Source organism: Semicossyphus pulcher, unplaced genomic scaffold (genome assembly GCF_022749685.1).
Source record: "Semicossyphus pulcher isolate SPU_LCO1_2020_fin unplaced genomic scaffold, fSemPul1.0.p SCAF_8, whole genome shotgun sequence".
In the NCBI taxonomy this organism is placed as follows: Eukaryota; Metazoa; Chordata; class Actinopteri; order Labriformes; family Labridae; genus Semicossyphus; species Semicossyphus pulcher.
The window spans coordinates 6,744,424-6,756,608 of NW_027211759.1; the positions used below are offsets into that span (position 1 = coordinate 6,744,424).

Sequence of the window (12,185 nt, forward strand, 5' to 3'; positions counted from 1 at the left end):
CATTGTTTGTTGTCATCCATACTTTTTTTTAGCCATTTATAGGCTTTGCAACTCATCTCCAAGTTTTTAAAATGCACATATCGATGTGTGATATTAGAAGCTTTGCTTCCCCAGTAGGAACTTTTCCCAGGAATTAGGAATATTTGGAGGAACTGCATTTGGAAGGTCTGAATTTAGTTCCAGGGACATTACTTTTCCCCAAAAGGTCCCTGTTGGAGGCTAGTATTTTAGAAAAGTACTGGAACTTTAGGGGTGGGGCTTGCAGTGCTGAACATCTGCAGCAGCATGGCTTAAATCTTTTACCTGCTTAATGTTGTCATAGGGTTGCACAAATAATGATGCCCGTTTGACACTTTTAATGGCGTTATCTTTGTGTAGTTGCGCACAAAGAAAAGTATAAAAACATCTTTTCAGATTTTCATAAATCAGTATATACATTTTCCTCATCTTCACCTTTTAAACTGCGGTGGAAATGCTGATCATTTGAAAGAACCTTGTGGTTCCTTGAATAATAGTTCTGGGGACGTAATGTTACAATATGTGGAAACATGACTAAAAAATCTTAGCAGGATGTTATGTGAGATTAAGATTAAACTGACAGTTTTATGACATCACAATTTTAAACTTTGACAGATTCAGATATTTACACGTTTTAACTTGAGACAATTTAAATCAAGGCAACCCCACAAAAGACAGTTTGTTTAAGGAACTGGACTTCCTCTAAATATAATACATATGGACAGAACATTCCATTTTGACCTCTGGACACTCATTGTTCCCTGCTTTGCCTGGTTCTGTATATGGATCAATATCCGTCTCCTAAAGTGGCCTCATTCGGATCAGCTGGCTTTGCCTCTTCAGCTTGTTGCCACAATATGCAACCTGAGGCTCGTCCGCGTGGAAATGACGTGTGACTCCGCAAGTTTTGGCGAGCCCATAAAGGATGGACTGTCCTCTCTCCCTGTCGCACTGAGCCGAGAGACAGCGAGTGGGACCAGAGAAGACCAGCGAGACGCTCAGGGATACCAGTCTTTTGATTTTGGGGAGGAATATAAAAGAACCGTGACATCACATTTACTGGAGGCAATAGTTAGAGGACAGAACAGGCAACCACCCTCTCTCTCTCTGTCTGTCTGTGTGAACGGAGCCACTCAGGGGACATACAAATGTGAGCGACGCGCACGGACACGACTCAGGTGCAGAGAAACCAAACTGGCGGCGCATTTAGGATGCAGAAGTCACCAGTGGAAGATGCAAACTTCTTCTCCAAATTTTTCTTCTGGTAAGACATGTCTTCATCCTTAACTTTCAGGAGCACTGTGTTGTCTCTGGCTGGCAAGGTGCAGGCGCAGCTATTATTGCCCCACTGTACGCACATCGCAATGGGGAGCATGACTGTTAATAAACCCGAGGACCATACGAAGAGACCGCTCAGGGTGATATTTTTCGTCATGAATAAGTTACTTGCTCTAATTCTCCAGGGGAAATAAATGTGTTTTGAGTACCATGAAGCAGGTGAGAAAAATAAAGTAACGTGAATCCTTAGAAAAATGTGATTGTGTTCTTGATGACAAGCGTTGAAAAGTGTTGTCATACTGCTAGCATGTCCTGAAAGACATTACAACAATATTAATTCAGTAAGCGCCAGTCAGACCGACGTTGCTCTTTTATTCCGTGTTTAAAATGCGCACCTGACAGTTTGAAATTAGGAGTGAAACGTGAGTTTTGCTGCGACGAGTAATGTTATAGAAAGTGCTGTCAGGTGGGGGGAAAGCCTCTATTGTGAATTTATAAAGTCATTAATGTTTAAGGAGTATGGTAACAGAGGTCACATAATAAGAAATTGTATTAACAATAATGGCATAACAGTTGTGTTGAAGAGTGTTAGTGTCGGGCATAAAAATTGAGAGGAGAATGTTTTTTGTTTTCTTTTTTACTTTAAGAATAAAGTCGAAACATAAAAACATTTTCCTCCTCTGGATTTTTTTCAAATTTTTACTTTATTCAGAAAATAAAAAAAATGTGGCTTGTATTATTGTACTTATACTGAAATTCAAACTACTTCGACCAATTGACATTATTCTCTGAAATTTCACCTTGGTCTCAAAATGTCTCTTTTCCCTTAACGTTCCAACCTGTTTTTCTCGAAATTTTGAGTTAACAATTAAAATTAAAATTAATCAGAGAAGAAAATTCTTCTCTGATTAATTTTTTTCTAATGCCAGGCACTCTTACTGAACGCTGTTCTCAACATTCAACTTTATTCTCGACCTTTCAGCTTTATTCTTGACATTTTGACTCTATTTTCCACATTCGACTTTATATTCAACATTTCGACTTTATTTTCCACATTTTGACTTTATTTTCCACATTTTAGCTTCTTCCTCTGCATTTCGACTATATTCTTCACTTAAATTTTTGTTCTCTTTTGTCTGACCCTCACTCCCTCCCATACAACTTAGATGTATTGTAATCATAGACTGTATAAAAGTCATTGAGTTTTATATATAGTAGAGATTTATAGTGTCGCCATGTTGACCATTAGCTGATAATACATTTACAAGAATTTTCTCTCTGGTTTTATAAACATTACTGTGGTTCACTACTTGACCTGCATAATTTTAGTGAGACTTTGAGTGACACAATATTCTCAACCTAAAATTATAAAACACTGTGAGTTCTGTATCAAGCTCTCTGTACACTAATGAGAGGTCCAAAGAAATAAGCAGATGATGTAACTGTATGTCACCTGGCTGGGACATCCCTTCCCTAAGTGATGTAGTCATAGGGAATAGTAAACATCTCACTTGATGTCTCTTCTCTGTCATTAGTCTGACTGTGAGACCTCAGGGATTACCTGTTACAGCTAACACCAGTTTACATTAAGGGCTCCAGACACCCCGATGCTGGCTTTAGGCCAAAGGCTCTAACTACACAAACAAATACATTCAATCTTTTACCAGATACTGGAAAAATTCCTAACATTCCAGTGCACGTGTGTATCAATACAAAGAAATATTGGAGACAGTTATTGTACATGTTGGCCTAAAAGTATAGTCACTTATTTTGCTGTATGCGTCCTAGCTTCATACAGCTGATACCCAACAATATGCCTAATCTGTGGTTTTCTTACAGGTGGATGACACCGCTGCTGAGGAAAGGCTTCAGGAAGAAGTTGGAGCTGTCAGATGTATACAAGGCTCCGTCTTTTGATCTGGCAGACAACCTCTCTGAGAGACTCGAAAGGTTTGTGCGGTTAAAGTTTGTGAACCTGACTTGTGTTTATTTTTTTCATGAATTCAGGTATCATTGTGGTTTGGTTCCTTTTGGTTCCCAGTGTGATATAGTCAAGAAGTCGTCTTCTGAATCAACTGAGACTGCAAACTTTATTTTTGCCATATTTTGTCATGTCACAAGTGCAGATTGGGGTTGAATGAGGTTAACATTGCAGAATCCAACAGATGTCTGCTATTTGGTCTAATGTTGTCTAATGTAAGTTAATCAAATGCATATTAACATGTTAAAAACAACTAAGGATCATTTTTATATTATAATATATGGCACTATCCACATTGACTTGTCCCTGAAAACAAACTGTATGACCTCTTAGAATATTTTGCGCATCGTCAATGCAGTGAAGGTCACAGTTTGGCATCAGTGCCTCACAGTTAAAAGACTGAGGCTTCTTTGGAGAGTCGCCATTTTCACCAGCGTCCAGCTATCACGCTAAGGTGCAGAAAATGACCCAAGTGCAATAATGTCTTACGCTATACAACTTTTTCAAAGCTGAAAATTTGACTTGTTATATTGGGAAAAACACAGCCTTAACTAATAACATTAAGAATTATTCTCTTGCATCTAAAGTAAGTCTGCTCGTAAAGAAGAATTCATGTAAGTAGGGAACCCCTGGGAATGGAAATGTAGCCGTCATAAAGATATTATGTACACCTGTAGTCTATTGCCTCTGCTCTTCTTGCTGCATATAAATCCACAGCTCCACTTTAAGGCCATTTTCTGGTTCTGGTTTCCATTTTTACTACGCTTGTAATCTGAATAATATTAACCAATCACGTATTACAAGGCATATGCAGGAAAAAATGTGTGGAGAGCATAGGCAGGCGGAACGTAATGCGCGATTTAGCTTCTTTTTAATCTCTTTAAACAGACATCTGCAGCAAGTTCAGCTAACAATCTGCTCTATCAAAAATTCCCTGAGGCAGTGTCACCAAAGCTGTTCAGCCTTCAGATTTCCCGACTTCCTTGAATGCATCAGAAATGAACTATTTGACGTCCGTTCAACAAACGAGCATTTTAAAAGTTGTTTCTTCTCCTCTTGAGGACAGACCTGACAAAGCTTCAGTTTGACTTTTTACAAATCTGCATCATGATGTTCAAATTTCAGCGAAGGCAAAACCCGTTAATTAAAGTAAATCGCGAGAATGTTTTATTTTTCTGTAAACAATGCAGAACGCGGAACAGGAAGTCTTGACTGGAAGTCCTTATCGCTAACCGCTGGCTACGCGCCTGGCATGTTCACCGATGTCCCCAGAGGCTGTATCGTTGTCAGACTATATCCTATGGGATCTGCAATTGAACATCATACAACCATCCACCTAATAATAAACCTAGATGGACCCTGCACTCTGTTTATCTGATGTATACACGATGAGCTTACATAAGGTAGAATTATAAAAACTGTTATGGAAGATTAAGCCAGTAACCTAGAAGCCTGCACCCTCGATGTTTTTCGTGCATGCCCTTTCCATGTGTTTACAGTAGCCATCCTTCCCCCAGAGTGAAGCTAAAATATGGGCTGGCATTTAAATGAGGCTAGACACAAACCAGGTGTGTGTGGGCCACACAAACAACACTGCAATGGATGATGGACAAGGTTAACTCTTCTCTCTTTAGTTTCAATTTGTCTCGCGCCCATTACTCATCCGTCTTTCACCTTTCCCTTTTTAACCACCATATTCCAACAAGTCATAACAACAAATCAGGTAAATTTAAAGGTGTTAAATGACATTGTTTCTTAAACCTTGCAAATGCCAAGCAGTTACGTAAAACCCTGTGTATAACACGCCTCCTCTTTTCACCTCGTATTTTTATTTCCTTTTTATAACCCTTGATCCTTCTACCTACTTAAAATGGCACATTACATTTAAATAATTCAAAGTTTAAGTTTGTTTACTAAATATGCAAATATTCACTGTCTTCCCTTTATCTCTTTCTCTTCTTTCTTTTCTTCATCCTTTCATTACTGTTGAGCAAATGCCAAATCTTTGACACATGTTATTTTCCTGAAAGCAGAAAGAAGTTAGATGTTAAGCCAAAGATTAAACACTCATGTGTCTCCTTTCTGTTATATTTTACCGTACATAACAACCACAGCCTTGTCCCGCATTGGCCTCGCCTCTTGGTTACACAGGGGGCCCGCATCAGTCTGAATGGTGCCAACAAGCCGGTTAATGTACATCGGTGTTAAAAAGTCGACCTTTAGAAAGGGCCCTTTGCCCACCGGGTGATGAATGAGCCATGGTGGGTGATTTTACTTTCATTATTCCCGATCAGGCAAACAGTGAAGGCTTCTGGGAATGTGAACTTTAGCTTCCATTAAAGCATGCTGGGTACCGTCAGCCCCTTCATCACCCACCAACTCGGTTCATTTCAGTTCACGAAGCTTTTCTCTACTGTATTTGTTTTTAACAAATGTGCGGCTGACCTTGGGGGTCTGATTTTCTGAATGAAAGATATTTTGTTTGACCGATTGACTCCACCATAAATTAGGTTACTATCAACTCTGATGCCAATCTGGCAGATCAGGTCAGTTCACCCCTTCCTTAATTTTCTTTAGCCTGCAAATCGGAATAAATATACAAAACTGAACTGTGCAAACGTGGCAGTATATTTGCATTTTTATACATGTTTACCCTCAGTTTTAAGGTGTTGAAAGAATCCATTGATATCAGACATCAATACCCATGATAGAGAACACTCGAGACTTTGTTTCCTCACTCTTTTTTAACCCTTTTCTTGGTCTTCCCTGCTTTACTCTCCTTCTTGACTCATCCTTCCTCCTCTCCACTTCTTTTCCCGTCACTCACCAATGAACTGGTCAGCCAAATCACCCCGGTTATAAATGACCCGCAGAGAACAATGCAGCTGCTTACGGTAGCTGTAACTGCTCACAGGGGCAGTTGTGGGAAGTTAATCCAACAGTGTGGTAACAAGGGCAACAAGCTTGAAGTTTTAACGGGCAATATGCAAAGATAATTTTAGTCAAATCTGGAGTAAAACATTGCAACAGAAAAATAGAGAAAAACCTTCCCAAAATTTGTACAGCAATGAACAAATTTAACGCCCCGCCTGTTCTTAAGTTATTATTGCTTATATGTCTTTTTGTGTCTGTATCTCAACGACTCTTCCCGTGCACACACAATTGAAAAAATGAATTACGATTTCCCATTGTGTGACCAAACAACCAGCCCTAGTTTGGAAAGGACCTTTAAAACTGGAGAGCTGGTTTGTTGCCAGCCTAGCAGTAAACAAACACAACAGCCTAAGCCACACTTTGCTGGCATTTAGCCCGTGTAAGTGTTGGTCTTCCGACCTGCCTGCACTGCTTTTTAACTGTGTTGTAACTCTGTTGTCCTGTCTGCAGAGAATGGGACAGAGAGGTGGTGTCTGCCAAGAAGCAGCCCAGGCTGATGAGAGCGCTGGCCCGCTGCTTTTTCGGTCCCTTCGCCTTCTTCGGAGTCCTCCTCTACCTCGGGGTGAGTCTGCCGGCGTGTCGTCTCTGGAGGAAGCAGATCTGACTTAAACTGAACTCAGGAAGTGTTGAGTTTCAGCTATAAATTCTTTTTAGATTCTTTATTTTGTAGCTAAAAGGAATAAAGCAGGGATTCATTCAGCTGAGTGTATGTATGTGTATGTGTGTTCGAACGACGGGGTCTATAGTATAGACTGTAGAGCTGAAGTGGCATGACGCACAAAAATGACAAGCATGTCACACTTTGGTGTCACAAAACCACCTCACTGTGTAGGACTTATGGGGCAGCTGTGACAGTGGCCATTGCGTCAGTTGGTACAGTTTGAGGGGGTTGTCTTGACAATAAGAATGCCTGTTAGATGTTAAAGAGGCTGTGTGGGAATACATAGAAATTGGGCTGTGTTTTTTCCTTCACAGCCACTAAGAAAATGTTAATAAAAGAGTGCATGTAAAAGTACATTCAATCTCTTCTCTTGTTGTCCCATCTCTCTGTGCAGGAGGCTTCAAAGACAGTGCAGCCTCAGCTTCTGGGTCGCATCATCGCCTCCTTTGACCCCTTTCATGCTCCTGAGCGTGGCCAGGGATACTTCCTGGCCCTGGGCCTCTGCCTGCTCTTCACCGCCCGCTTCCTCTTGCTGCAACCTGCCATCTTTGGCCTGCATCACCTGGGCATGCAGATCCGCATAGCCCTTTTCAGTCTTATATACAAGAAGGTAAGAGCCTTTGGAACTTATGTAACTGAGCAGAAGCAAAAGCAGTTTAAAGAGGTTGAAACAGTTTCCCAGCCTTCTTTCCTTTTGTAAGCTCTGATGATGTCTAGAGTTTGTTGTTACCATACAAAAAACTCTTAACATTTTAATTTGCAACATAATGAAAGTGAAAATGTACAATATTTGCCTCTTAAAGTCTGCCAAAACTTGAAACAAGTGGCACTGTGGGCCTTTTTTTCTGTGATTACACATGAATCAAACACTTGCTACTCTCTGCTGTAACAGCCAGTTGTTTGAACAAAACAACCCAGCTGATAAGATAGTATCACAGCTGTGTGTGAACATGTATCAGCTTATTGTTCTTGCTATTGTATCTAAGAAATCTCGTGTTAACAGCTTGTTATCATGCGTGACCGAACATTCCCACATAGCTTCTTACATGTGTAAGTCCAGTAGTGGTGAGGCAGTCGGAGGAGGAGGCGTGGCGGCATTGTGTCAAAGTGTGGGCACGTGTCGCCGGGCTTCCTGTCAACCAATTCACTTTCTCCCTTTTGTGCTTCAGCTGACCTCTGACCTTTGACCTTTTCAGACCCTGAAGCTGTCCAGTCGAGTCCTGGATAAAATCAGCACCGGTCAGCTGGTCAGTCTAATGTCTGCCCACCTCAACAAGCTGGATGAGGTGAGGAATAGAAGCATTTTGTTAACTTCTGTTCTAACAGGGTTTTCTTCCAATTTTGACAATCATATAAAAATTATGTTTTGCAATTTAGATGCTTTAATTCCAAATGTAGTGTACCTGACATACTGGGGGCTGAGTTTCTGCTAAAAGGAACACTAGGACCCTAAGACCTGTTCAGATTCAGATTTTTGTGTTTTACTTATTTATTTACTTATTTATTTTTCTGAATGTTTTATGATTCAAGCACGTTATAATAACAAAAAGGGTCTGTTCATGCGTTAGATGAATACAATTTCAATAATTCAATAAGAAAATATTTAAAATGTAATGGTTATCAATTATGATGTGTCACAGGCAACGCCAAAAACGCCACGTTTTACTCTACAACTCAACGTTACAATTTATTTTCTGCATGTGTAAAATGGACCGAAACAGTATCCTGAAAATGACACCAAAACTCTTTGTTCATACAGCCTTAGATGCTTTGAAAAATGCTTGATATTAAGGAAAACCTTGATTCCACAGTTGATTCCACTTCTTGTCAAATTCCACTTTACGTGTTTGTTATCCTTTCCTTCCTCTTACTTTGTATTAAATATTCTTCCACTGAATTAATACTATTAATTTCAAAACTAGTAAAGTTTGAAAATATGAATGACGTACACATTCTGGGCTTAAATGTCTGAAATTAACCTTTATAGAAATAGAAGAATGTTTAACAGTTGTTTACTTGCATCCCATCGTTGGGGGGAGAAAGTCACTTTTTAAAGTCAAAGGAACAAGCCAGTAGTTTTCCACTCAAAGGTAGCACAGGCAGGATGAGGGAAAAGAGGATTTACCATTCACACCCTCATTCACTTCAGTGAATCTGTTTTATTACCCAACACAGACTATTTGTTCTCTACACTGAGGGACAATTACAGGACAAAGGATCAGGAACAATACACTCACGTCTACAAACAAACACACATGTAGGACTTTAGATAAGCATTTTGTAACTGAACAAAAATAACCTGATAATGCAACATAGTGTGTGTGGCGTGTGTGTGTGTGTGCGTGTGTGTGTGTGCTGAACTCTTGCCTCGGGTCTCACTGAGGCGTTGAATGTGGAAACACTCTGCCACCTGCTTTAAGACAATTATCACCTGGCTTGGATGTGGCTCGGCTAATGTACCACTCTCTCTTTATAATGACTGGTAGGGGTTACCTGTTCTGGTTGTGTGTGTGTGTGTGTGTGTGTGAGTGTGTGTGAGTGTTTGACCTTGAGTTGATTACCTTGTATATGAGTGGATAAAAGGGAGCTTATTGAAGTGAGTTTTTCAGCTCGCTCAGAGTGGATTCTTGGGAACAGAAAGTTTGTTTCTCTGATAAAAGAAGTCCTAGGTACATAAAATACATATTTTCGTGTTTGTTATTACCAACATGCATACATAGTATACCAATGCATTTAAAGACCCCCTCCAGTGAAAATCCAGTGTTTAACCTTGTAAACATCTCCATGTGGTGTTCTTCATGTGCTACAAGACATATCAGGGACAACATCAGCAGTCATCTCCATGGCTGGGCCTGTCTGCTTGTAAACTGCAGTGTACCAAGGACAGGCTGAACAACACGTTTTCAGATTGGCAGGTTTGAGACGTCACAAACCTAAGGAGCCAATCCCGTTAATGGACGGGGTGACGCTATGCATATCATTATGTGCAACCTATGGCAACCACTTTGGCGATGTGCGAGCCAGCTGCAACCGTCATCATAATTTTTGCGAACTCACTACTGACTACTAACGTTAACGTTACAACTACTAAATACTACATTTCAAGCTAGCTAAGTTTCAACAAGTTGCCACTGAACGATGGCAGAGACGTGTTTTGTTTTTGGCTGTAATTTTACAAAAGGAGAAACGTAGCACGTAGTGGGCGGGGACTATGTAGATTCATGGATTTTTAATGCAGGAGAAGGAGGAGATGCCTTGGGAGGATTGCTACATGGTAATTAAATGTATTTTGCAGGAAAAAAAAAATCAGACACAATTTATTATAATTCAAGCAGAGCATTTTATATGTCTTTAAACGTGACTGGAGCTGCTCTTTAAGATACTGTTGTTAATAGTGCTTGAAGGCATAAAGAGTATTCCTGAAAAATTACGTATAGACTGATATAAAAATAATCAATCATCAATTATAACCCTGTAGAAGTGTGTGGTGGTCCTGATCTGCTAAGAATCTACGATCTGTCAGTATTTACTCATTATTTAGCTGTATTTGGGACATTTCTTGGCGTCAATTATTGGGCAGTGGGGTGTTCACCCAGCCAACTGTCCACAGGTTGGGAATCAAGAATAAAAAAAATTATCTTTTTAAACACTTATATATCAAACAATTCCCAAATTTGATACTTTTCAAAACCGTTATCCTATGAACACTAGTTTGATCTCTGTATGTTGAATGTTTCTTCCAGAGCTTGGGTCTGGCCCATTTTGTATGGATCACCCCTCTGCAGTGTATACTGTGCGTGGGTCTCATCTGGGAGCTGATCGAGGTGAACGGCTTTTGCGCACTGGCAGCTCTGACTTTGCTGGGCATCATCCAGGCATGGCTCTCCCAGAAGATGGGACCTCATCGGTGAGGAAAACACTTTACCTTATGTTATAGTGTATGTCAGGACCATCATATTATACCTATACATCTGCTCTCTGAGGATTTTAAAGATTTACTACACATAAGCATACAGAAAATAAATGAACATATTATGTTTTGCATTTCTGTGAGAGCTTACAGAGATCTGCCTCTCTGCCTGTGTGATGCTGCTGTTAGTTGGTATTGTAAAAGCTGTGTTCTGTAGGGTGAAGCGAGGAGGGATGATCAACCGCCGCCTGGCTCTCACCTCAGAGATCGTGGAGAACATCCACTCTGTGAAGGCGTATGGCTGGGAGGAGGTGATGGAAACCATCATCAAAAACATCAGGCAGTAAGACACCAAAACACACATCTGTTGTCTGGGTTATCTACATACGTTTGATTCTGATCCCTTGTTGAGATCATGAGTCCAAGCAATGGCCCAATCCCAATCACCACACTCACAGACTCACAGACTTTGAGGCGCGTTCCCGGTTAGTGTCTGAGTGCGTAGTGCTGTCCCACTAACAGATCAGTAAGTTGTGTGAGGGCTCTGATGCAGACTTTTCAACGCCAAATTACGGACTTTCGTGAGTCCGCATATCTGCAGCATTCCTGCAGACTTTCCTGTGGGACTTACCCAGGGTTCATAGCGAACTTTGTGACGTATACAAACGTGATTGTCCAGCCCCCTACTAAATGTAAACAAATGTTTGTACATTGAAGTAGCATTCAATAAAGTTTGACCAAAAAAAAAAACACGCATGGACGGTGATGGGAACCGCAAATACGTTTATCTGTAAGTGACAACAATTAAATATTCGCATTAATTAAACATTAATGCCTTTCTGACTTTTGATAGTTTGTTAAATAAAGCTTATCTTATCTTAAAATATGTGAACACTGTAAGACACTCAAATGCATGCTGCAGGTTGGCTTTTCTGGTTTCCAGGCAACTTGTGATGCCATGACAGTGCGTCCCATTCCTCATTTTTATGCAATTCTCGAACCCTCACGGACTCACACACTCACGCACTGCACGCCATTAAAGTCCGTGAGTGTTCAGTGCTTAGGCTTTAGGGCGGTGATTGGCATTGGGCCCATGTGTGCGTCGTATGACTGATTTACTGTAATATATGGAACTGGGCAGGAACATGAAAAAGGACAAAGATTAGCCCGTCATTACACTTCAAAGGTTTTGACTGCAAAGTAGAAATGGAATCAACCGGGTGCTAAAAATGAGAGAGACATGAGAAAACATTTGGTTACCCACCAGAACCACACTGGACCACTACAATTGGAAGGCACATCAAACGAGTTTTGGTGTCATGGTGCAGAAATATGTTGAGAACTGTCAGAGATAACATGGAGCCACCAAGACTTCACATCCACCTGATAATAGAAGCATGAAA

The 12,185-nt window shown here is 40.5% G+C and overlaps 1 protein-coding gene across 1 annotated transcript in view; it reads left to right on the plus strand.

The window, feature by feature from the left end:
* The first annotated feature begins 980 nt into the window (after positions 1–980).
* cftr (CF transmembrane conductance regulator) overlaps positions 981–12,185 on the plus strand; it is a 35,989-nt gene continuing 24,784 nt past the window's right edge. The window contains exons 1-7 of the mRNA XM_069685898.1: positions 981–1,282; positions 3,136–3,246; positions 6,662–6,773; positions 7,267–7,482; positions 8,069–8,158; positions 10,616–10,779; positions 11,000–11,125. Coding sequence (XP_069541999.1) covers positions 1,230–1,282; positions 3,136–3,246; positions 6,662–6,773; positions 7,267–7,482; positions 8,069–8,158; positions 10,616–10,779; positions 11,000–11,125 — 872 coding nt within the window. The 5' untranslated portion in view covers positions 981–1,229. The remainder of the gene's footprint in view (positions 1,283–3,135; positions 3,247–6,661; positions 6,774–7,266; positions 7,483–8,068; positions 8,159–10,615; positions 10,780–10,999; positions 11,126–12,185) is intronic.